At 37.2% G+C, this 27,469-nt stretch overlaps 1 protein-coding gene across 10 annotated transcripts in view; it reads right to left on the minus strand.

Moving 5' to 3' along the window:
* LOC132271236 (uncharacterized) overlaps positions 1-27,469 on the minus strand; it is a 51,168-nt gene that overhangs the window by 20,448 nt on the left and 3,251 nt on the right. For 6 of the 10 annotated variants that reach the window (XR_009469672.1, XM_059772560.1, XM_059772559.1 and 3 more), the window contains exons 3-17: positions 20,312-20,420; positions 19,987-20,085; positions 17,440-17,482; positions 15,237-15,308; positions 15,027-15,122; positions 14,597-14,842; positions 14,011-14,194; positions 8,774-8,885; positions 8,609-8,695; positions 8,312-8,450; positions 7,945-8,041; positions 7,790-7,852; positions 7,560-7,669; positions 2,092-2,196; positions 1,314-1,387 (exon numbers count right to left, since the gene is read on the minus strand). Coding sequence is in view for 8 of the 10 variants with exons in the window: in XM_059772560.1 (XP_059628543.1) it covers positions 1,314-1,387; positions 2,092-2,196; positions 7,560-7,669; positions 7,790-7,852; positions 7,945-8,041; positions 8,312-8,450; positions 8,609-8,695; positions 8,774-8,885; positions 14,011-14,194; positions 14,597-14,842; positions 15,027-15,122; positions 15,237-15,308; positions 17,440-17,482; positions 19,987-20,085; positions 20,312-20,420 (1,636 nt within the window). In the remaining 2 variants the exon portion in view is untranslated. Of the gene's footprint in view, positions 1-1,313; positions 1,388-1,485; positions 1,678-2,091; positions 2,197-7,559; positions 7,670-7,789; positions 7,853-7,944; positions 8,042-8,311; positions 8,451-8,608; positions 8,696-8,773; positions 8,886-12,337; positions 12,408-14,010; positions 14,195-14,596; positions 14,843-15,026; positions 15,123-15,236; positions 15,309-17,439; positions 17,483-19,986; positions 20,086-20,311; positions 20,421-27,469 lie in introns of those variants that run through there. The other 4 variants (XM_059772562.1, XM_059772561.1, XR_009469673.1 and 1 more) reach the window with 3 other exon arrangements.

Below are 27,469 nucleotides of genomic sequence, written 5' to 3' on the forward strand. Positions count from 1 at the left end.
TAAAACAAAAGAATCAATAAATAAAATATACAGTTACCATAAAAATAAATCAAAAAGAATCAATAAATGAAATACAGTTCCAATTGTATGGTATAATTGCGTGATGCAAAGATTAGAATTTGATGGTGACAAGATGAAACGCAATTAAGTTAACATTTATAGCAGCATAATCATGATATAATTACTTTTTTTTATTTCAGAGCTACCAAGAGTACCAACAAACTGTAAGTGTCTTGATACCTGTCCAAATGAATCTAGAAGTACCAGCATTGTTATACATCAAAAATGTACTGTGAGATGTACATATGACTCCTCTTTGTTATGGGATTTTCCATGCAGTATTCTTCCATAATTTTTAATGCATTTGATACTCAAATGATATGGTCCCTTTCCCCTGGAAGTCTCTTTGGCGTTCTAAGGCTCCCCTTAAGGTAGCCTTCTTTGCTTGGACTTCCGTACTGGGTAAGATTTTAACCCAGGATAATTTGAGGAGGAGGAATCAGGCGGTGATCAATCGATGTTATATGTGCTTGTGCGATGAGGAGACAGTTGATCACCTTCTTTTGGATTACAGCTTAGCCAGAGACTGTTGGGATTTGATGCTTGGTTTATTTGGTGTCTATTGGGTTATGCCTTGTTCCTCCAGAGGGTTGATTGAGACTTGGAAAGGTGTCTCTGTTGGGGCTGCATTAGTAAGCAGGTCTTTACCCATTTTTCTCACGCAGGATGCCTGGAGGGCTACGCCTCTTTGTATTTGGTGGTGCATTTGGCTCGAGAGAAATCATAGATATTTTGAGGGAAAAGAGAAACCTATTTCTATGCTTAAGTTCTCTATTATTTCCACTCTTTTTTGTTGGGTGTCAGGGAGAGATTATAGATCTATTGAGGAGATTATTATTTTTTTGGCCTCTTTGAAGGTTTGAGGCACCTTTTGGCCCTTGTGTTTCTTTAGATTCCGCTCCCCTTTTGAGCGTTTTCAATAAAATCTTACTTATCAAAAAAAAAAGGCTACGGCCTTAGAGGGAAATGAAAAAATAGGATTCATGTAGCCTACCCCAAGTAGTTGGGAAAAAGACTGTCGAGCTACATATGGTATATTTGACTTTAGCATACTATTCTTTGTGGAACTTATATGCACACATCTCCACACACACACACACACACACAAAAATAATAATAATAATAAAATAAAATAAAATAAAAATAAGCAAATATCCACCTTTTTTCCCATAAAGCATATTCACGCCAACTTTAATTTGGCATCCAACTCAAAATACACATAATGTTTCAGCAAAGAGAAAGGGGGACTTTACCCAGAAAGTATAACAACAGGGTGTTTGTCTGCTTCCACAAAGTCCGTAAAATGGGTTTGTATAGAGTTTGGAACCTAAATATCACATAATCTCACCCATGATTAGAATTTCTAGTTACGTAAAAACTATGTTTTAAATAAAATAATTCCAGAAGCATAAAAATCCTGCTTACACATAAATCTTGAATATTTATCAACAGCATAAGATAAGTCACTTATACCCCTAGAAAAAAAGGGAGATGGGACCATGATGTTTAATAACCAAACAAACCAAATGAAAGAATACAACTTAAATATATGGTAAATGCAAATATAGAATTTATCATATAATTCAGGTGGTAACGTCCAGCTTGTGCATCTGCAGTCTGCGTCACATAAAACATAACAAGTTTTATGAATAATTAAAAATCGAATGCAAAAGTAATTAGATAGAATCTTTCTCATAATTGTAAAGCTAAAACCCCAATTAGTTGCTCTAATTAAGAATCTTTCTCATAATTGTAATACTACCCCAATTAGTTGCTCTGATAAGTTAGTAGCCGCCCCCAAACTAGCAAATTACACAAAAATAGCCAAAGGCTCCCTATAAAGCTATAATATAAATACAAATATATGCATTAATACGTTTTGCCGGAATGTCACATAATGGATATCAAATAATGCAATTCTTGAGATTAATGCCTAATCAATTACACAGAAATTGTTCTCAAATAGAATTTAGGAGACATTGGGCTTAATTGCAAGAACAAAAATTAGAAAGCAGAAAATAAGTAAAGTACCGAAGGTGTTTCTCCCTCTCCTTCATCAGCGAGAACATGCCCGGTTATCAGCAACAGTGAATAAAGCTCTTCCAAAGTTTCAGTTGGATCACTTATGCCTCTGCCCTACAAATAAGCAAGTGATATTAAAGATTAGCATGTGTACAAAATTTACACAAAAGCCCCACCAAAATATGCAACCAAAAAAAAAAAGAAAAGAAAAGAAACATAACGTCTTATAGAAGAAGCTCCCCTTTGGTGTGGGGAGCTTCCCCTAGCTCTTTCTTTCCCTTGGCTTTACAAGATTGCTTCTGATAGACAGGCCTTGGTGGTTGACTATTATCATCTTGATAACGGAAGACTAACTTGGGATGTTCAGTTTATGAGGCATTTTCAGGATTGAGAGATTAAGGAGGTCACTCGTTTTTCGGAACTACTGTATCGTCAGGTGATTTCTCATGGGGAGTCTAATTGTTGGCTTTGGAGTCCACACTCTCAGGGTCGTTTCGAGGTGAGGTCCTTTTTCAGGTGCCTTACTGTTGGTGATGGTGGTCCTTTCCCTTGTAAGGCTATTTGGCGCTCCAAGGCTCCCCTTAAGATGGCCTTCTTTGCTTGGACTTCTGTCTTGGGTAAGATTTTAACCCAGGATAATTTGAGGTGGAGGAATCAGGTGGTTATCAATCGTTGTTACTTGTGCCGGCACGATGAGGAGACAGTGGATCACCTTCTGTTGCATTGCAGTATGACCAGAGATTGTTGGGATTTGATGATTGGGTTATTTAGGGTCCCCTAGGTTATGCCCTGTTCCTCTAGAAGGTTGATTGAGGCTTGGAGAGGTGTCTCAGTTGGAGCTCTCATTCAGGATGCTTGGAGGGCTACCCCTCTTTGTATTTGGTGGTGCATTTGGCTCGAAAGAAATCGGAGATATTTCGATGGCAAGGAGAAACCTATGTCTATGCTTAAGTTTTCCATTATATCCACTCTTTTTTGTTGGGTCTCAGGGAGAGATTATCGTTCTGTTGAAGAGATTGTTATTTTTTTGGCCTCTTTGAAGGCTTAAGGCGTTTTGTGGCCTTTTGTTTCCATGGGATTCGCTCCCCTTTTGAGCACTTTTTTATAAAATTCTTACTTATCAAAAAAAAAAAATTATTATGAAAACCTAGGGGGCTAGGGCCAACAGATACAACCAGTAATGTATAAAATCCTTTCTTCCTTCTTTTTTTTCATAAGCAATATATAAAATCCTTTTGAAAAAACATGCCATCAGATCACAAGAGATCCCCAAAATTGAAACAATGCTCTAGCCAAAAAAAAATTTGATAGCAATTATACTTTAAATATTTTGCTTCTATTTCTATGGATAATGATGCCCCATAATATAAGTAATCACAACGATCCATTTTAAATTTTTACCACTTAAAAAAGAACCAAAGAGAAAATGAAAGCTATAGATGCACTAGCTATAAAAAGGATATAGATGCACCCATAGCTCACAAAAAATTTACCCTACTAGATCAGGTTGCCCCAATAACCCATAGCCAACTGCAACAAAGGAGAGCATGTTTACATTCATTCAATTGTATAAACATTTTCATAGCCTCTACTCCTATATAGTCTAAAAGAAACGACAAAAAGAAATATACAGGCTGAAGATGCACTCAAGACTGAAGACATATAAAAATCTATTTTACATGGCCTCTTTAAATATAGGTGAAGTACCCGAGTTGGACACACAATACTTGGACATGGGTATTGGGATATGCATCCAACACTTTTGGTTGGGCATGCACCTAAAATATATATCACTTGAATAGATTTTATTATATTATTGCTCCAAATTGAGTGAAATGCCAATATTGAACAGTGTTACCTAAAGACATTATTTTACTCTAGAAATAAAATAAAAATATTAAATAATTTGAATATTTAGCAATGTCCATGTGTCTTTATGTATGAGGATTTGAAACGTTCGACAAAACACACGTACCCGAGTAGATGTAACATAGATAAAAAGTAAGGCCATAGATGGGTATACAATTGAACTAGCCAATGGAATTTAAAGGCAAGAATGTGGAATATTTTAAAGATGGTAAATGATGCATAATTCAGAAGATAAAACTAATGCAAGGTCGAACGGGATGATCGAATAAATTGATATTAGGGTTAACTACAAAAAAAAAACCCTATAATATACAAAAGGGGGCAATTAACCCCCGTTGTTTTAATTTGTGCAAATAAGGACATTATGTCAATTTAGCAATTGAAATGTCTAAAATACCCCATAAAAGAAATTAAAAAAAAATAATGAAGGAAAACATTTTCTCTCCTCCACTCTATTTCTCTCCATTTTATTTTTTGATCTGTCTTTCTCTTCCAGCGACCATTTTTTCCGGGCACTTCCATACTTTTTTGGTCCAAATTGTCTTCATTGCTTTTAAAATTTCCATCTACCTCCTCTCTCTCTATTCTCTCTCTACCCCTCTGTATATACAGACGCAAACACACACATATATATTTACATATACATATAACTACCACATCCACCCCCACAACTTCTCTCCGGCAACCACCATCGTCGACCACCGTAGTATTTTAGTACCGTACCTATTTATCAGCGAACCATTCTTCCAAATTCCACCATAAAGAGTTCTAGAAAACAATGGATTTACAAATATATATATATATATATATATTAACATGAAATATGAGAATATAATGGAACTCTGATTATAATAATAATAATAATTGGAGGAAAAACTAGTGAATTTGCAATTACTATAGCACAAATCAGGTATGAGCATTAAACTCCTATCCTTTTGCCTGGTTATGAATGATCTATAAAAAACATTCAAAGTAAGGTTGCATGTTGTATGCTATGTGCTAATGATATTGTATTGATATTAAAAAACAGGTAGGAATAAATGTTGGATCAAAAGTCTCGAGAGAAACTCTGGAATCATATAGTTGACTTTAAAAAGGTAGGAGCAGGAGTTATGGAGTGAAATTGAGTTGACTACAACATCAACTACACTTTGTTGGACCAAATATGAGGCAGCAAAAAACATGTTAATACAAGGAGCGCAACTAAAATACAAATACTAAGAAAAAATGTGTAGTAAGACAAAGAAAATAAGAAATAAGAGCATGCAAATTTTGAAGATAATATAAAAGAAAATTGTATGGCCACATAAGCAACAAATATCAGGTTTGGGTCTTCGAAGACTGGTGCCTTTTAATAAGGCCCTCCTTGGGAAATGGTTGTGGAGATTTGGTGTGGAGACACTGGCCTTGGAGGAGGGTCGTGGCGAGCCGTTTTGGGGAGTTGAGAGGAGGGTGGAGTTCTCTGGAAGTGAGTGGTTCTCAGGGGGTGGGGGTTTGGAATTTTATTCGGAAGGGGTGGGATGTCTATTCCAAACATGTTCGGTTTCAACTTAGGGATGGGAGGAGGATTAGTTTTTGGGAGGATGTTTGGCGTGGGGTTGTTCCTCTCGCTCTCGCTTTTCCTCAACTTTTCAGGATTGCTTCGGATAGGCAAGCTTTGGTGGTCAACTGTTATAATCTTGATAGTGGGAGACTGGTTTGGCATGTTCAATTCAGGCGATTGTTTCAGGACTGGGAGACTGAGGAAGCCATTCGTTTCTTGGAGTTGCTGTATCGCCAAAGGATTGTGGTTGAGGAGTCTGATAGTTGGATTTGGGCTGCCAACTCTCAGAGGCGTTTTGAGGTGAGGTCGTTTTTCAGGTGTCTCTCGAATGATCCTAGAGTTCGCTTTCCTTTGAAGTCTGTTTGGCGCTCAAAGGCTCCTCTCAAGGTGGCTTTCTTTGCATGGACCTCTGTTTTAGGAAGGATATTAACCCAGGATAACTTGAGAAGGAGAAACTAGGTGGTGGTTAATTGTTGCTATATGTGCCTTCGAGATGAGGAAACAGTGGATCACCTTCTCATTCATTGCACCATGGCTGGAGATTGCTCGGATTTAATGATTGGCTTGTTTGGGATCCCCTGGGTTATGCTGGGAACCGGGTTTATTGAGGCTTGGAGAGGTTGCCATGTGGGGGCCCACATTCAGGATGCTTGGAGGGCTACACCTCTGTGTGTGTGGTGGCGTTTATGGCTTGAGAGGAATAGGAGATATTTTGATGGAAAGGAGATGTCGATTTCTATGCTTAAGTTCTCTATTCTTTCCACTCTTTTTTGTTGGGTTTTAGGGAGAAATCATAGATCTTTAGAGGAGATTGTCGATTTTTTGGCCTCTCTGAAGGCTTGAGGCCCCTTGTGGTCTTGTGTATTTCTCTTGGGTTTCACTCCCCTTCTGAGCGCTTTTATAATATTTTACTTATCAATATATATATATATATATATATATATATATATATATATATATATCAGTAACTACATCAATGAGAAAAGTTAAATAGTGTCAGTTGAGGGTAATGCTTAATAAATGGGAAAACCACAATAACGTGAGATAAGATAAAAAGGAAAGACAAGGTAATATGAGATTTAACTTAAGTTATGGCCCCAAAACTGCGCCGAATGGTAAACAAGATTCAAGTAGCCACTCCTACACAATTGGGACAAGACTTTGTTGAGTTGAATTATCAATTCATGTTTGATCTTTAAATAAGGGGGCATCCAAAATATAAGGTTCCGAAGACCTGATTATGGAAGATAAAAGCATAATAAGGACACAAAAAGTGTTCTGAATTTATTTTCTGCGTTTCATTCTTAAAGTTTATTTCTAGAAGTATGCCTATCTTACTGTATACAATAGGAAGACGATCTGTTGCCCAATGTCACTTTGTGGATGTCTTTTTTATGCAATTCACAGATGTAAACAAGAATTATCTATTGGGAAACTGACACACCTTCCGACTTAGTTGTCTCACAGCTAATCCCTACAAATTTTGTTCACAAAACATCATTTAATAAAATAAAACCTATACAAACATGAGAGTGACCATGCTAATTCCCTAATTGAGCTCCACACAATTATCACAAAGACTGAAAGATAAACTCTGTGTCTATTCAAGAAAGGTCCAAATCTATATATCAAAAAGTTAAAAGGCTATTAAATTACAATACAAGCTATTGATATTAGTATTCATTACATTTTTTAAATTCCACATATTATATATTTTTTTAAAAATATAAATATATACAAATAAACAAGGACCAAAGTTTATGTAGAAACGAGATTTGATAAAACCCTATTGAGTTGCAAGAAAGGGTGAACCTTGTCTAGAAATCCCAAATGTTTTATGAGATATAAGGCCCGCATGCACAAATCAAACACGGTGGCAGCTTAAACCGTAACAACTAATTCAAAACATAGCATGTAAGATAGCATGGCAATATGGAAGAGCAGAAAATAAAACCATTATCTCCTTATGTTTCAAAATACACTATAAGCAACCAAAATCCAGCTTAAGGTTTGGAAAAGGGAAAAAAATTACAATTTTTTCAAAAAAATAAAGATAATAAAACACCTGATGAAGTCTCGCAAAACGCTCAGAAAACAATCTCGTGAGTAACGGAATTGCGACATCAATAGCTGCTCTTGCAATAAGAGCATAAGAGCTTAACCTTTCATCCATGGCTGCAAAGATGACATAGATAATATAAAACATTAAAGAAAATCAACATTTTAAAATATGACGAAGATTATGAGGATTTCAGTGATGCTGATGCAACAAAGAAGATAGATTCAATTGCCTACCAGCTACAGAAGCCTGAAAGTATTCAAAGTCATTATCATCACTGGACACTGAGGCAGATGCAGCTATATTATAAAGTAATGTTAAGAATTAATAAAGAATAATAATCCTTAAAGAAGTAACAGAAAAGCAAATAGAGTGCAAACATCAGAGTTACCTTTTAATTCAGACTCTACAATCAAGGCAAAGAGATTGGCTGCCGCATTTATCCCTTCTGGTGGGAGTAATGTATTTTTACCAGTAGTACACAATGGCTGCGGATGAATGGCAAAAGTTTGAGTTTATGAGCTGCTATTGAACAAGTAGAGGAAGAAAAATGTACTTGACAAAATACTGTCATATTGTTCAAACCTCATCTTACACCATTAATACTTGATAACACTTGCCCATAATAAAATGCTTCTAATGCAGAATGAGGATTTGGAAAAATATAACCATCAAGCTACCCTATAATTCTTTCCAAAGATACAGATAAATGAAGGGCATGTGACAAGAAACTGAAAAGTAAATAATGGAACATATACCACAAGAAGTGCCGTCCAGGTATCTAATAAAACATCACGTGCCACCCAACTCCATGTCTCCTCTTCAGTGTAATTTTCCATAAGAACTTTTATAACTTCACACATCAAGCCAGACAATAGGCTAAGAGTGCCAAAAGGGCTGAACATCAAGGTAAAAAGTTAACTTGTGTAAAATTGTGAACAGAATAAATTATGTCATAAAGGGACATTAAAGTACGAATACAACTCTTATTAACAAAAAACATTAAATTAAAAAATATATATTTATGGGCCACAATAGAATATTACAAAGCTGACCTTATAGATTTCAAGAGTTGGTCAAACACAAGGGGATTAGTTACAGTTGCTATTGATAGAAGTGCACGGCAACCATCAAGCATCTCACTGAACAGAAAAAAATAACAGGTAAGACATCAAAGGACAAGTAACACGGAAAGAGGGTTGGGACTACAGGAATATAACCTTTCACTTTTTCCACATTCAATTGCTTTTGAAATAGCATGAGGAGGGTCAATCCACTGAATAATTCCACATAGCAGTTGCCGAAGGTGCTGCTCTTGCATATGCCCATTATCTAGATTTAAAATAAATTAGTAATTATAAGAAACAAGAAATAGGAGTAGGGAGAAAGAAAGATAAAAAGGCTTAGAAGGATGACAAATCCTTCAGGTTAGGTAAAAAAGAACAGACCAGAATAGGTAGAACAATATAAACTATAAAGCCCCATGACCACTATTCACCACAGCAAACACCACATAGCAAAGCTCCCTAAAGTCAAACTCAACTAGGTAAAACTGACCTCTCCCTTCTTGGCCAAGTAATCAGCCTGATCATTGGCAGATCTAGGAATTTATCTTCTGGACTAAAGAGCTGTGAAAATGTCTAGAATCTCCAATGGATCAACCATAATGACATATAACTGGAGATAAAGATCACATCCAATCAATAACCACCACGGTATTAAGCTCTATTAGGCAGTCCATCATACCCATAAAGGCATGAGACCATACAAAAGACCTAAGATTGTGAAACCGGCATCCAGCTGGTCCAACAGAGTATGATAGAGCTCCCCATAGCATCTCTGAAAATACCTCCAATTCCCATTTCCCCCGGATTGCCTAGAGAACAACCATCAAAATTATGTTCACTCTGCCTATGGAAGGGGGCTTCAAATAATATTACGCACATAAAAGAACAACAGTATTAGGATATTGAGTATATTCCTACACAAAACTAGGGTTGTAAGACAAAATGTCTTGACTCAGTTGGTCTACAACTGAAGAAGATATTGAACATGATGAAGACGAAGAATATACCGAAATTTATCAAGTTTGTGATGTTGGGCCCGAATTTTGTTTCAGCCCAAGTCGCGTTGCTGATTGTGGACCCTGTTTAGGACTCTCTTGTAGTCTGGTATATAAGGGTGTTGAAGGTTTAGAGTGAGATAGCGAGAGAACATTGAAAAATGCAGGAGAGAGAGCAAGAGCTAGGGTTTTGGGGCTGAAACTTGTAATCTCCTATTTTTCGCATAGTAAAATCTTTCGCAAGATCTTCACCGTGGAGGTAGGCCTTGCCCAACCATGTAAATCTTTGTGTTCTTTGTGTGTGGTGTGCTTACTTTTCTGTTGTGATTCTTGGTTTGTTCCTGGTTCGCATGGTTTGTTGTAACAAAGTTCAATCATATATCTAGGTTAAGGTAAAATAAGACCATAGCAAACATAGGAATCTAGGTTGAATTAATTTATTAGATATTTGGACCTCCCATGACCTAGGTTGGAGTGTTAAAACGCTCGTATTGAAGTTAAACAGATATTTAAAAAATAAGGATATCCAGAAATTGAACTCTTAATGGATTAATAGAAGTTTTAAACAGGATTTTATTGGAAAACCAGAAGGCGGAGATCGATGTTAGGATCAATCAAACGTCGAACAGGGTCCAGAAAGTTATGATTGAACGAACTTGCTGGGCTTACCAATCAATGGCTGATGGAGTTGCTTTGATCGAACCCATCGAACGCTCAATAAGACGCTCTAACCAAAACACATAAAGGAGATTGATCGAAGTAGTTTTCATAGAGCTTTGCTCAACATATTGAGTTAGATCATAAAAACGCTTAAAGAATACGGATCATTACTTGTTCTATATGATGGAACTAATCTAGGAAGCACGGACACGCCAAAATGGGCAAAGAATCCGTGTCCGACACGTGTTGGACACCGACACGCGTCAGACACACCCCGACACGTGTCGGACACGCCAAAAAACGTGTCTGGAATTTTTTATTTTTTTTAATTTTCGGACACGGCATGGACACTCCGCGAACACGAGTCCGACACACCAGGGGTGTGTGTCCGATACGCGTGTCTTATTTTCGGGCGTCTAAAAAATATTTTTTGAAAAAAAATTGGGTTAAAGTATAAATATGTGAAGTTATTTAACAACTTTTACTCACTTATGTGGTCAGTACATAGTAATTTTAAACTTGTGAGGTTAATATGCAATTTTAGACAAAACAAATAGATATTTAAGGGCTAGTCATTACACTATTACAGTAGATGAGTTATAATTTGTGTATTTTTTTCATTATGAGGTTGATGAAAAATAGTAACACTCGGTAATTTTTAAAGTACTACATCATATATATATATATATACTATTCGTCGTGTCCTTGCCGTGTCCGTGTCTCTGTCCGTGTCCTAATTTTTTTGAATTTGCCGTGTCGCCGTGTCCGTGTCGTGTCGTGTCGTATCCGTGTCCCGTATTCATGTCCGTGCTTCTTAGGAACTAATTATATTACCAAAACGAAGAATGGCGGTGGTTTTCTCTTGATGACAAAAAAATGGTACGTTATTGAAATGGGATGGCCGCAATCAACTAAAATTGTTGATGGGGAAAATGAATAAAACCAAGAACTAAATGAGGTAAAAGCGACTATGAGGTAAAACCAAGGTTGTAGTGTGATTTCTGAAGGCTTGAACCCAATCTTTAGCGCAGTGAAACCAAAAAAAGGAAACCTTTGATGAGTTCTATGGAAAAACTAATGATATAGTAAATAGCAGCCATAACATAATAGGAAAAAAATTCCTTAATGTAACGTTGTTAGTTAGTGAAAGCGACACTGAAGATGAAGAAATAGCTCTTTTACAAGAAAGTTACGAAACTTCTAAAAAATGAATAAGAATTACGAAAATTTCAAAAAAAAAGAAGGATAAACTGCAAAATCAAAAACCATGTTATATACTAGTACAAAAATGTGCGAAAACCCCCCTACATTTCCAAACTGAGCAAATAAGGATATTTTCTCAATTTGAAGACTGAAATACCTACAATGCCCTTAAGGCGAAATAAAACAAAAAAACACCCAAAACATCTCTCACCTCTCCTCTCTCTCAACAGCATCTCTTTCCCTTTCTTCAGCATCTCCTTTTCTCTCTCTGTCTCTGTCTCTCTCTCTCTCTCTCTCTCTTATAAACCCATCTCTCACCTCTTACACTCTCTCTTATAATTTCTCTACAATTAAATCACATAAACTAATGCAAGTAGAGATACCACTCTTAGTTCATAAAATTGAATTCAAAAACCTGAGAATTGATCTCCCAAAACCCACCACAAAGAACTGGAAATTGATACTTTCATGTTATGATATTCCATGTTAGTATATATCTATACATACACACACACACACACACACACACACACACAAATGATTAATTTGTCAATGTTGAATTGATTCAATTTGTTCCGTATTCTTGATCTGGTTTTGCTTTGGAAAACCGAAATATGACTAATATATTGACAATATTGATTTTTTTTTAATACGTAATGTTGAATTTGATTCAGTCCCCCCTCTCTCTCATTTTTGATTAGGTATTATTAATACTTGCAGGCACACTGTCACACACACACACACATAATATTAATATATATATATATATATATATATATAGCGAGAGAGAGAGAGAGATGGTTATTGAATCTTTAGTGTCATTACAGAGGTGGGTAATCGATGGAGGATAAGTACTGACCTTAATGCCATCATAGGTTTGAGGAATTTTTCTGGAGAAGACTAATGCTGAATGAAGAAAGAGGTAATGCCTGCAGTTTGATATGGTTTATATTGATTAATCTTGATGAAAATCATTTTCGCTATTAAAAGAGAGATGTTCTATATTTCAGGCATGAACAGAGAGAGAACGGAGAGAAAAATTTGAGAGAGAGAGAGAGTTTATTAGGGGTATTTTGGGGTTTTATGAATTTTTTGGGTCAAAATTGACAGTCAACAGATATTAGGGAGCAATTTGCACATAGTTTTCAAATGTTAGAGGTTATCTGCTCATACTAAACAGGAGGGGTGGTTTGTGCACATTTTTTACATAACAGGGTAGTTTTTTGCACCTTACCCAAAAAGAAATTCTTCAAAATTTAAGAAAACATCATCAGAGAAAAATAAGAACGTCGGTCATCAAACAAATGAAATAATATGTTGGAATTCTAACAAAAAGGTCATATGGCATACAATTGACCTGGAAAGAGAAAAAATAACTGAAAAGGAGCATCAAGAGTAATGACTGGAACACTATATAATTCATTTGATCCCAACAGTAGTGTCTCCCCCCCCAACAACAACACACACACACACAAACAAGCAAGCTTCTATTACGAAGACAAAACAGTACAACAACAGAGTGTCCCTCACATTACAAAAGTAATAGAGTAAGACCATTTCAAATAACCAGAAATGAGGAAAAGAAATAAAAGAAAACTGCTACAGCACCACACCAAATACCAAACAGAGATCCATAGTTCTATAAGTATAAACTAACACTAGAAGACCCCTGCAGTCTTGTTTTAGATCCCCAACTGCTCATCATGAAAAGACAAGGATAAACCAGTGGTTCATCCTCATCTCCCAACAGTAATTGTTCTCAAAGACTGGTGATTTTTTTTTTTTTTTTTGGGGGAAAGATGGCTGATGAAATTGATGCTTAAGTTGCTCTTGTTGCCATACCAGACACATCTAACATGACAATAGGCAAGACTCAATCAATCTCTTTAAGTGATTTTGAAGATGATACCAAAAGTGAAAATGAAAAATGAAAAATAAATAATAGATAATAATAATAATAAACAAAATAACATTCGGAATGCATTTAATGAGTTGATGAGACATTGAGAGTCAAAAGGGGCAAACAAAAAAGTGAATGAGAAAATCAGACTGGTTGAGAATGAAAAGGATACATTTTTCTTTCGAACACATATTGCACATTTTGGTGATCAAAGACTGCTAAATTACAGGTGCAAAAAAAAAAAAAAAAAATTTGTAAAAATATACACTATTCAATCAAACACAGCCACCATTTGATTATTTCCATTTTAACATAATATCTTGTTCATATGAAAGCAATAACAATACATCTATAGCAAGAATCAAGTGCTAACAAACAAGGCATGTGATCAAACAAACTGACTATTAAGAAGCAGGTAGAAGAGAAACATTTGTAACAGATGGAAATATGGTTCAAAAAAATATATAATAAAATACACTATTCAATAAACACAGCCACCATTTGATTATTTCCATTTTAAGATAATATATTGTTCATATGAAAGCAACTATAGCAAGAATGAAGTGCTAACAAACAAGGCATGAGATCAAACAAACTGACTATTAAGAAGCAGGTAGAAGAGAAACACATACCAGATGGAAATATGGTTCCTGTCAAGGAGCAGAACTGTACGATAAGTTTTCGAGCAGAGACTGCAATAGGGCAGTCAAGCCAGTAACCTTCACATGAAAACTTCTGTCTCAACGCACCATATAAGCTCAAAAGCCAGCCAATGTGACCACCAAAAATCAGAACATCACGCCAAGAAGAACCAGGCTACAAGCAGCATAAAGAGAGAATTATAGACTGTTAGGAAATTTATCATGGCCAGCCAGTAAAAGATAAGGGAGTAAAATTCTATTAATGACATCTTAAATGATATATACACATGTTATGTGAAAGAAGGATTTTTTAAGATAAATCAATTTCTTCAATAGAAGTAGTAACAAAAACGAGATTATTCCTTTATTAGAATTGAGTTTTTTTCCCGTAAAGTATCTTTAATTTTGAAAACAAATGTCAGGAAAATTGAAACAAGATAAAGTGTCATCAGCTGGGAGAATGAAGTAACCAAATGTACAGACTTTGATTTACTCTAACATGTTCTATTCACTGGTATGTCATTATATGTAGTATATATATGTGCATGAAACAGATTAAGAAAGAGATGTTTGTTACCTGCACTAGTACACAATCAGACTTCTTGGCTGAGGCACTGTCATGTCTAATTGCAGCAGAAAAAACATTCGTCCCATTTTTGGCACCCTCAATTGCATTTTTATTATACCGAAAGTCCCAGTTCAGGATTTGAAGCATGAGACGTAGTGCCACCGAACACACATTAACCTCAGGTACAGCAGAATTAGATTCAATTATTCTATTTGTGACACTTACAGCAGCATCTTGTGCCCAACGGTAGAATGTCTGAATTGAAAGATATTAGAACCTTGAATGAGAGATGGAAACAATAATTGTGTTTACAAGAGAGAAAAAAAAAAAAAAGACAAAAGATTGGCCCAATACTACAATAAATACTACAAGGGAAAAGCGACAATTGAAATAAAAAGAAAACAAATAGCAGACAAAATGCCAATGGAAATTAGAAGACCTTCAAATAGTCTAACTCCAATGATTTCTGGCACTGCTCATGAAACTCTCTAGGAAGGCCCATAGCAGTTGAAGTAGAGGGTGAAAATTCGGAAACCTGGAAGGACGATTCTTGGTCACAAAATTTGGTTGCCCAGATGTAAAAGCTAAAGAAGAAAACAGCCAAGAACTGGAATTCATATGAAGTAATAATCATTTTGTGTGATATTACCAATGATTCTAGGAAATTGATTCCACTGTACTGCACATCTAGTCCATGGCTTCCAGAAACAGCTCGTTTAACCTGTGGGTGTAGAACTATTAGAAACTTAAAGAAAATACTAAAGAGAAGCTCACATGAAGCCTTAGACAAAATGTAGACTCAAAAACAAGTAAATTGAAAGGGTTACATATGTTTTAAAAATGAGAAAGATGTTGAAAAATCAACAAGAAATGAACATTAAAGTTAACTTTAATCTGTCCCAAAAAAATTAATGACACCACTATTTTCCATGAGTAACAGGTATTCTGTTACACTTATGGATGTAGGATCGCACTAGAAAAATCAATGTAGCCTGCACTGGTTTATGGGGGAATGTGATTATAGAAAACTTGTACCTTTCGTGTTTGAAAAGGTGGAATAAAGGGGGATGTATTGGGTTATGGATGCAAGGGCATTGGAATTGACACACTTGTCAAAGTGATCGTTTGTGGAAACTACAGAGAATTGGTGTCTAGAAATTCGTAACAATAGTTAATTATGGGCTTAGGGCTTATCAAAAAAAATTATGGGCTTTGGAGTCCTAAATTAGAGTCCAAAAGGGTAGGGTAAGGGTTGGTAAAGTAGGACAGCTTTATAAGAAATGCAATTAGCTGCCTAACATGTAGATTCAGGGTTCTAAAAGGTAGGAAGGAGGTTCAAGGCTTTGTTGATAGGTAAGGGTTGAAACCATGATTTGAGACAGACTCAACCGAGTCTCTCTGTATCGGACAGGTCTGAGCCTTATACTCATCGATATATTGGCGGGAATTGGAATCACATCAATCTCATTCAAGTTCCATGGGAATTGGCCGAGTCTAACCCAAGTCCCTAGGGACTCCATCGGGTCAGAAGCAGCACATCTAATGGTGGGCAAGGCCAAGAAAATTTCAAGACCACGATTTCTGATACAGTTAGGTAACACCCATTACACCTGAACCCTTATCTGCTGCAGCGTCCACTACTTAAAACCATGGGACTCTGAAGTGGTGGATGATCAAATTATCAAGGAAAAGTGAGATTCAGTTGTTGTATCAAATGCACCTCAACAAGCTGTTAAACTATTCTTGAAGAGCTCAAAGCTGAAGAGAAAGAAGAAGTGTCACCAAATAAAGAATAAAGAATCAAAAACCCATGACTTCTTGTAGCCAAAAACAATTTAAAAAGAGGTGGAACAATGCAATATATGATCAAGGTAAGATCACAGAGCCTTTAGATCAAGTGGTCTTACTTGAAGAGGAGAGAGAGAGAGAGAGAGAGAACTTCAAAGTTCTACTCCAGATTTATGGAAGAACGTTAATGCTACAGAAAGTGCTCCTACCATTGATTTCATTATTCCTGACAAACTCACCAAAATAATCGAGAAGGGAATATTGAAATTAGTATTGCTACCACTGAGAAGTGAAGCCAGACATTATGCAACTTCAGAGTTTTTATCTCCAGCTAAAAATAGATTTCTGAATTTGGAAAACTTCAAACACTTCATTTTCAAAACCGAGCATATTTCTCAGATTCTCCAACTGAGGGAAAATGATATGGATCATAAGAAGTTCATTTTAAAAAGTCCATCATGGCACCTCTTTCTATATCCCACAATTAAATTGCCAAATACATCAAACTTTCTTTTTCTTTTCTTTTTTTGGTGAGGGGGTATGCAAGTTCAAATTAGAATCTTGCCGTATGACTACATTGATCCTTGTATCTGGATTTCCATTCTCTTGTAATATTTTCCAAATATTCACAGCATATTGTCCATAATACAAGAAGGAAAGTAGAACAAACAATTAGACAAAAAATTGTATCAGATGATGTTCTCTTCATTCATATTAATCTATCTAACTAGTAACTACTCATATGCTATAAATGCAAATTCATTGGTCCAAAATAAAATAAAAAGGAATATCAAGAAAAGATGTGTAGATGTTAAACGTGATTCACAAAACTAACTGAGATGAAACGGAAAAAGTAGGGGAAGGAGGGTTAAGCCTTTATGCTTATGTCTGTAAGCATGCATGTATAAATATTCTGCAAAACGATGCTACATTAACAAATAATATAAAAGAAACACGATTACTTATGTATAAGCCACAGAAAGAAGTTACTGCAAAAGAAGGAACAGTACTATAAAGTTCAAAAAAAAATTGTTCAAGTATATTTGGAGTGATAATATATATACCTCATAGAAAAATGCCTCCTTCTCAGCAGTTGTAAACTCTAGCCTACATAAAGGACATTCAAGCAGAAATAACTACAAGGTTTTCCAATTTTGTTTGAGCTGCTAACTAGGATTCCATGCAAGCAATGAGTTGATATGTAACTTGTTACTATAATAATAGGCAAAGAATGCAACACAGGCCATTAGAAGTCCTCTCATATGCGTTGAAATAACAAAAGAAACCACACGAGGAGTTCCTCAAACCTAGCCAAGACATAAAGGTCACAATTTACATAGGTTTCTACCCAGGAAGAAAAAAATTACATAGGTTTCTGCCATGTCAGAAAATATTGTATATATTGAAACGAAGACAAACTATCTGGTAATTAAATCGTAGTATGTATGAATTAACTTTACGATTTATTAAAGTTCTGACATGGTTAAGCTACTTTATGACATGACACAACTCTTCTAGCTGGATTCCTTATTCAACTACTCCATAAGCTTGCTTTGTTTAAATTTGGGAATTTCTTTTTATTCAGAGTCATAATTCATTAGGCAAGTTTGACCCATTTCTCAAACTCTCCTGGAGATAAGGCTATGCAATTTCAATTAAAATAAGTTTCATGATCTGATGTGTTAGTTGTGAGTTCGTATAAGTATTGAAACCCTTATACATGCTGCATTAGACTACATATTTGGGAATCATAAATAGCTTTTGCAGCTGATGCATGGGTTGCATATGCTGCCATTGAAAAAAATAATACGTAATAAAGCACGCAAATTGATTTAAATATTGAAATGAACTATGCAGAAGAGAAACTGAAGTTTTTTCTTCTAAAAAAAAAAAAAAAACACACACACACACAGAGGAAGAAGAAAATAATCAGTGTCCAATTTTGTTGATTCTGATTTCAATAGTTGCTTACACATGACTCATTAATGATCTAGTGTCTCAAGAGAGCAGTAATCTTTTAATTCCATGCACAACGTGAAATGGAATGTAATAGTGCCTGATAACAGCTAACACTTTGCATTTATCAGAAAGAAAAAGTGAAAAGAACGTAACAGTCTTAGTTCAGCACCTACCTCAAAACAAAGACTTTTATGTCAAATCTGAATAAAATACTAGTGTCTCTCAAACAAAGAGGGGTTTGTTCTGTACATCGTGAAGATTATGGGCTTCTGGAAGAAATTGTCAGAAAGGATTGAGTTTTCCATTTACACATTGAAGTTCTCTGTTCAATCATCGGAACACCGGCAAGTCACTTCAGCAGTCCGTGAAGGGACCCTCGCTGTCCTTTCTGCTTGTTATCTTGGAGACCTTAAGCCATATAATGACAAGGTAAATGAGTGGTATGCTAAGAGCTTTCCAGAGAGGAGCTGTCGGGGAAAATCATTTGGTATTGTCCAACCTTTTATGTGAAGAGACAGGAGATGCATCCTCATCTGCTTTCAGGCCAGGTTAGACAGAAACTGCAATCATTGTGATTGATCTTTGACAGCTCCAAGAGGCCCTACACAACGGCTTTCTGGTGCAACAATCATAAAGGATCTTACAGATCCCTGAAAGTCATACTAAGATTATGTTTTTGAGTCTTTGACCTAATTTATATCTCTTTTTACCATTCTAACATCAGTAGACAAGAACTAGAGAGGCTTCATATGAATTTGTTTAGGGGTTGCCTCAAAGAAATATCACCAGGTGGAGGCTGGAGATAGGCCAGAGTATGCATGCCTTTAAAGGTTGGAAAGTTGGGTATCAAAAAGAATATTTAATCGAGACTTGTCAGGCAAGTTGACGTTGAGATATAATCTTGAGTTGAACAAGAAAATGGAAATTATTTACCCCCCCCCCCCCCCCCCCCCCCCCCCGCTGGATGGGGGGAGAAAAGGAGATGTGATGTTCCATGGGCCTCTGAAAGAGCGTTATGAAGGGTAGGTTCTCTCCGTGGGCATTCCAGGATTGGAAAATTAATTCAGTCACGACTTTGTTGGAGGCATCTACAAAGGTTGGAGGGTGGACGACAATGTAGGGTTTGGTTAAGTGAGTGTTTCGAACGATATGTCCTTTATGTGAGATTGTTCTATAAGGTGCTTTTTAGAGGAGCTATGCCGAATTTCCCCTGGAAAGCAGTTTGGTAAACTAGAGCCCCTCTAGAAGTGGCTCTTTTTGCTTTAACAACAATCTATAATGCTATCTTGGAGATCTATAACCTGAGAGGAGGAGTTACCATTGGTCGATGGGTGCTGCATGTGTAAGAAAGCTACGGAGACTGTAGTCTTCTGTTAAATTGTTCTGCAGCATGGATTATATGGTGTCCCTTGTTTTCTTTGTTTGATGTGAATTGACAATGCTAGAGTCAGTGTTGGCCAAACATGCAAAAGGTGTTTGTAAAAACACCTGTTCATCATGTGCCTATTCTTTATATATTCACTTAAAGAAATAGCATGTCAAGGTCATATATAGCAGCAATGTCACATATACCACAGCAGTTAAGCACAGAGTATTGCATATGCATTTTTTGCATGTTAAGTTGATTAAGATCAAAATTATGCGCAACATACCAGCCCCTTTTCATCAATTGAGCAGCCACTGAAGAAACTTTTGCTTGGACATAGCGCTCAGGTGAACTGGCATGTTGCATAACATAGCACAAACAAAAGCTGCAAAAAACATACATTCATTTATACAGTAAACGATTACATGCTTATGTAGAAAGAAAAAAAAAAAATGAAGAAATCCCATGTATCATGAATAATAGTTCGTAATAGAAGAGGATATTCCAACATATGTAAAAAGGAAATGCACTCATGCACTAATGTTGATAATAATAGCAATATTCTGCCACTATGAATGACACTGATACGGACTTCCAACTTGTAAGGTTACCTAATCAAGCTTCTCTTGTCATCAGCTGTAAGGAACACCCATTCTCTAATAGCTGCATTTCGGATTGCTGCAGCAGCCTGAAACCTTGCACTTGCTAGCTGAGAATTCTCTGGATAAATTAAAGTACAGTTAGTATGCCAAGTTAACAAATCTCATTTTGTGATCTTTTAACTACCACCTTCATACACTAAAAAATTAGCTAGGTTTTTGTGGTTCATTCCTTTTAAATACAAAATCAATTACATCAAATTATCAAAAAATACATTACAAAACCTAATAGAACAAACAACCATCTTACAGTGATTCTGAGTTTCTGGAAGGTTCGAGAATATTCACACATTTAGATCATCACATACAGTTAGATACACGGAGATATATTTACATGCATGCATGCACATTTGTTCACATAAACTTTAATCCGTGGAATATCCTAGATCTTTCTGATCACAGATAAAGCAAATAAATCAACTTTACTGGCTACTGCTTCATAAGGAAGAGCCACACACATATATGACACAGCCATGATAGAGCACCATATCCCGTTTGACTAACAAACGGTCATGTCATTAGTGAAAAGAATGCACCACAGAACCTCATCTATGTATCAAAACAGAAAAAGAAGGAGCTTAGTGCCAACCACACACAGAAAAGTGACCATTAGATTTCACAGTTTTCACTTGGCTTTCAAATTATTCATGGTATGACAATTTAGCTACCAAATACTAATATTCTTTTATCCTTTTAAAACTTAAGTTGGTAATAATATTTAGGACCTCTTAAAATCTACAATAGGCAATGCTTGGAACTATCAATTTTGAGGACAAAATTCCTTTTTAGGAAAGTAGATTGTAATGACTAAAAGTGAACATACCAAATTTAAAACTTTTACTAGCATGCAAATGCCATACCATGCACTTGCACCATACTGGATCTCAATCTAAAATAAAATAAAATAAAATAATCAAAATGAAATACTATTTAGGGTCATATGTCCTAAACCAAATAATAAATATTTCTTTAGGGTTCAAGATAAACCCCAGAAGAGAGAACAAGGAAGATTAGAAGACTACCGGGTTATTTAGAACATCAAAAGAAAGTAAATATTATATTCTTAAGTTAGGGTTTAAAATTGTTGCTTATGTGTTTTAGTTTGTGATGATGATTTTTTACGTTAATATCTTTTCGAATCATAAGACTAGTTTAAGTACTGTAATGAAATTGGAAATTTTGATTTGATAATTACAAAAGTGCTTGATATGGTAAATTCATGTGGACGTATGTGTATATACATAACTGAAATTCTTAGTGTATTTCTTGGCATTGCTGCTTCTCATGCTTGGTTGGAAGAAATCAAATCTATACGGTGGAGGGGAGAGAAGGGGAGATGATTCAGTTTTCTAGGAGGAGGAGCAGGAAGAAGAAGATCCTTACTTCTTGGAGAGGGGAGAGGGAGCTGAGGAATCTTTGTTCAGATGTGAACTATGATAGGATGCTTGGGGGGGAGGAGAGGGGCAGTGATAAGGGGGGAGGGAGGGGTAAGGGGGAGATGGGTGTGCATGTTTCCTCATGAAGCTACGACTTTTATCTTGGAATGTCCGTGGTCTCAATGATCCGGGCAAGCGAAAGGTGGTGAAGATGGCTGTGAGGAAAAGGGGGGTTCATTTGATGTGCCTTCAAGAAACGAAGATTGATTCTATGACTGATAGTGTGGTTAAGAGCTTGTGGGGTAATCGGTTTGTTGAGTGGAAGGCGCTGGATTCTGTTGGGACATCTGGCAGTGTTCTTCTTATGTGGGATAGGAGATGGATGGCTAAGGTGGATGTCTGTAGGGGGCGATTTTCTCTGTCTTGTGCCTATGTGATGGATGACTATGGTTTTACTTGGGCTTTTTCTGGGGTGTACAGGCCGGTTGATGACTGCGAGAGGGATGGGTTGTGGGAGGAGTTGAGTGGGGTGAAGGGGAGGTGATCTCTTCCTTGGTGTGTGGCCGGAAATTTCAATGTGGTTAGATCCCCGGCGGAGAGATCTACAGGTGGTCCATGGACTCAAGCTATGATGCTCTTTTCAGATTTTATTGATGGTCATCTGCTTCTTGATCTTCCTTTAGAGGGAGCGTCCTTTACTTGGTCCAGTGGAAGGGAAGCGCCAACCCTTTCTCGTCTTGATTAGTTCTTGGTTTCTGGAGATTGGGAGGAGAAGTTTCCGGACACTGTCCAAACTGTGTTGGCTAGGGTGACTTCAGACTATATCCCTTTGGTTTTGGACTATGGAGGTTTGAGCTCTCATTACACTCCTTTCAGATTTGAGAACATGTGGCTTCAAGCGGAGAATTTCCAGGGGACTGTGTATTCTTGGTGGGAGGAGGATCTGGTGGTGGGTACGTCGAGTTTCATTTTAGTAGGAAAGCTTCGACTTCTGAAAAATAAACTTAAAAGGTGGAATAAGGAGTTGTTTGGGAATTTGGAGTGGAGGAAGAATAGGGCCTTGGTTGATATTGCTGAGATTGATAGATTGGAAGGGGAGGGTATCCTTCTCGAGCCTCAACGGATTAGGAGAGCAGCTTGTCAGGCAGAATGTGTTGAGATTGCTATTTTGGAGGAAATCTCATGGCGTCAGAAATCTGGGGCCTTGTGGCTCAAAGAGGGAGACTGTAATACCAAGTTTTTTTCATAGAACTGCTAATGCTCATAAAGAGGGACAACCATATTAAGAAGATGTGTGTGGATGGTACGGTTTTGACTATGGAGAAGGAGGTGCGAAGCGGTATTGTCTCTTACTATCAAAGGCTCTATTCTGAGCCTCTTCGATGGAGGTCACGGCTCGATGGTCTTCACTTTGATTCCATTTCTGAAGTGGAAAGGGATGGGTTGGAGAGTCCTTTTTCAGAGGAGGAGGTGCTGAAGGCTCTGAAGAGCTGTAATGGAGACAAGGCTCCAGGCAAGAGGGCTTTACTACGAGATTTTTGTTGAAGAGCTGGGAGGTGGTTAGATACGAGGTTATGGGCACTTTTCATGAGTTTCATTCTACGCGGAGGTTCGAAAAATCGTTGAATTTATCTTTTATTGCCCTTATTCCTAAGAAGGGCGGTGCTTCTAACGTCAAGGACTTTAGACCAATCAGTCTGCTTGGGCAAGGGAGGAACTAGTAATGGGCTAACCTGGGCTATAGCCCAGGTCCAATTGAAAAAAAAAATTTAGTACTATTGTTCTTATAAGCCCGTGTACTACTCTTCCTCTTCCTATCAGCCCAACCCAATCCATAGTATTTCTATAAATAAAAAGAGTTATACAATTTACAAAGGTCAAACCTTAAATATGAGCAAGCCCACGAACCATAGACATGCCCAATCACAAAATAAACCATAATAAATTATAATAGGGCCCAACCCAGTAAATCAAAACACATTGTTAGTCTATCGAAGAAGACCTAAACTCTTCGTGTGTAAGGCACTAAGGCATAAGTAGATGGATATCACGGATTATTATTGTTAATCCAGTGAAATATTGAATTTTATTTTTGTATATATATAAAAAAAAAATTTAAAAAAAGGACTTTGTTGATGACTTGATAATTTCTTGTTAAATTGGGTAATTTACTATATCATGGATTAATAACTAGTCAAGGGCGGAGCACATAGGTATTACTTTCTAATGTGAATTTATTGATAAGGAACATATATATCTTGCATTCTTGTAGTTGTTTGTTTTAATACTTGTATGAAGCAAACTTCAATGGATTCTTGATTGTAAAAATACGTTAAAGTTTGAAAGTGTAAATGTGTTAGAAAGTTGTAGATTATTAGGTTTAATTGAATAACTGATGCATGATAATTATATATTTAGAGTATGGATGACACACTAAGCAATCATGGGTTTAATTATTTTTAGCCCTCCCTACTTTGCAATCCTGGCTCCGCCCCTGTGATTGGGTGTATGTATAACAGTATAAGCTCATCACTAAAGTCCTTGCACTTAGATTGAGGGAGGTTCAGGATGGAGTCATTTCTAAGTCTCAGAATGCATTCACTGGGGGTAGACAGATCCTGGATTCCACTCTCATTGCCGGTGAATGTGTGGATTCTAGACTTTGTAGTGGTGTTCCTGGTGTTCTGTGTAAGCTGGATATCAAGAAAGCTTATGATCATGTCTGCTGGAATTTCCTATTTTATCTTTTAGAGAGGATGGGCTTTGGAGAGAGATGGAGGAAATGGATTGTCAAATGTGTTTCCTCTATCAGATTTTTGGTGTTGGTTAATGGGTCTCCTACCGGGTTTTTCGGTAGTTCTCGTGGTCTGAGGCAGGGGGACCCTCTCTCCCCTTTCCTGTTCATTATTGTTATGGAGGCCCTTAATAGGTTGATGAGAACGGCTGTGGATTTGGGATTCATTAGGGGCTTCAAGATTGGCCCTGACTCGGTCCAGTAGATGGAGATTTCTCACCTGCTTTTTGCGGATGACACTCTTGTTTTCTGTGAGGCTGAGGTGTCCCAGTTGCGGTATTTGAGATGTGTCCTGGTTTATTTTCAGGCTGTTTCTAGTTTGAAAGTCAACGTGGGAAAGAGTGTGCTTGTCCCTATGGGGGAGGTTTAGGAGGTGGATACTCTGGCTGTTGTTTTAGGGTGTGGGACGCGACGTTTCCCTATTTCGTACTTCGGTTTGCCGCTGGGTGACTCAGCTAGGAGGGTGGGAAGTTGAGACCTGGTGATTGAACAGTTTGAGAGAAGATTGGCTGGATGGAAAAAGCAATATCTCTCCAAGGGTGGTAAAGTTACTCTAGTGAAGAGTGCTTTGTCAAGCCTCCCAACGTACTTTCTTTCGCTTTTTTGGATTCCAGCCTCTATTGTTAGAAGACTTGAGATGCTTCAGCGGAACTTTCTTTGGGGGGGTAGAGGGGAGGAGTTTAAGTACCATCTTGTCTGGTGGGAGCAGGTTTGCAGGCCTTTTTAGTTGGGAGGGCTTGGGTAAGGAGATTGGCCCTTTCAACGATGCTCTTCTTGGAAAGTGGCTTTGGAGGTTCAGCAATGAAAGACATAGATTATGGATGAAGGTCATCTCTTGTCGCTTTGGGGAGGAGAGAGGGGGGTGGTCAGCTAGGCCAGTCAGGTCTGCTGGCGGAGTGAGGGTGTGGAGATCCATTGGGAAGGGATGGGACGAGTTCTCCAAACATATTAGATTCAGAGTTCGGGATGGAAGGGATATCTGGTTTTGGGAGGATACCTGGTGCGAGGATAGCCTATTGTCTCTTTTGTTCCCAAGGCTGTTCAGGATTGCTATTGACAAACATGCTATGGTTGCTGACTGCTATCGCCTTGATAGCGGTAAGTTGTCTTGGGATGTACGGTTCCGGCGATCCTTTCAGGATTAGGAGTTGAATAATGTCACAAGTTTGTTGGCTCTCTTGTATAGACAGGAGATGGAAGGCACTGGTGTGGATTCCTTGACTTGGGTTCCTTCTGCGCAGGAGATGTTTCAGGTCCGGTCCTTCTTTGTGTGTCTCTCTGGGTTTCACGGTACCACCTTCCCATGGAAGACGGTGTGGCTGTCAAAGGCGCCTCTTAGGGTGGCCTTTTTTGTGTGGACCGCAGCTTGGGGTAAGATTCTGACTTTGGACAATTTGAGGAAGAGAAGACATATCATTGCCAATCGATGCTGTCTTTGTATGATTGATGGAAAGTCCATGGATCACCTTCTACTGCATTGTCGTGTGGCCCATGACTGTTGGAGTCTTATTTTTGGTCTGTTTGGTGTCCATTAGGTCATGCAACGGACCTCTAGGGAGTTGATGGACATCTAGAGGGGCCAATGGGTGGGGGCGCATGTTAGAGATTTTTGGAGGGTGGCCCCCTTTTGTGTTTGGTGGAGCCTTTGGAAAGAGCGGAATAGAAGATCTTTTGATTGGAAGGAGTCCTCCATTGGGGCGTTGAAACTTTCTATTATTTGTACCCTTTTTTGTTGAGGATGGGGGAGAAACTATTCATCTATTGAGGATATTGTGGACTTTTTGGGCTCTTTGAGTCCATAGTTTCCACTTTCTTTTGTGTACAGCTCTTGGGATGGGTTCCCCTTTTGAACGTTTTCTAATACATTTTACTTATCAAAAAAAATATATCTATACTATCACACAGCAAGGCTTTCTACTTGAATTAGTACTATGTTCTCAACAATTATTTCAAATCCCTGTTATCAATCTAGTTACAACCCATGTTACATGGACTCTTCAAAAAGACATGTTGAGCATATGCACTTGGATAGGGTGTTATTGTACACTGTACAGATATGCGTCCGAAAATTTTGGTTAGACATGTCCATAAAGTATATCCAAAAACAGTATTTTTATTAGATTATTGCTTTGGAGCAAGTTAAATAACTATTTTGAACACAACGTTACATATTTTACTTCAGAAGAAAAAAAAGAAACAAATAATATGAATATTTAGCAATTTCTTTCTGTCCTATTTAGGAAGTTGATACATTCAATGCTCGGACACAAACCCGCACCTGACACACGCACAAATAAGAAATTAAGAAGAGAATAAAAGAATGACACTTTGATTCACCACAAAAGATAAATTTGTGTTCAGATGCTTTCAAATTAGAACGTAGCATTTAATAGGCTTAAATCACAAAGCACAATTTGCGCAGCTAACCATGAGGATAGGGGTGACGACAACAACAATAAACAAACTGAAAGAATGTTTCCAATGCACAGAGCACCTGAACATCATTAGATCATATTTCTCCTAGATCTAATTTTGTACAAGGCAAGCAAGAACAAAATAAACTTTCATTGGATTGAACTTCATTACTTATGATTCATAATGTAAAAATTCAGTAATCAGTTTAAGAAATTGCAATCCACTAAAGACAGACTATCATTTTTAACTAGGGTTTTCAGGAAGTTTTGCCGCTCTTGGCTTAAAATATAGTTCGGTTTTGTTGTAATTCCAATAACCGATTATGATTTCTTCAGATGAAATTCATTGCACATTTAATTGATAATGCTGATAGGGTAGACTTTCACTGCATCTAAAAATTTTGTAACATAGATTGTGGGATGTAACAGGATCACGCCAGTTAGTATCTTGTTCGAGCAAACTGTTAGGACTTAGTCTCGTTGTGCGTTAACAAATTTAGCGTCAAAAATTTCAACTTAACTTTCT

Source organism: Cornus florida, unplaced genomic scaffold, assembly GCF_030987335.1.
Source record: "Cornus florida cultivar Cherokee Brave unplaced genomic scaffold, ASM3098733v1 CherokeeBrave_3.0.0_Hap2_Chr08, whole genome shotgun sequence".
Lineage (NCBI taxonomy): Eukaryota > Viridiplantae > Streptophyta > Magnoliopsida > Cornales > Cornaceae > Cornus > Cornus florida.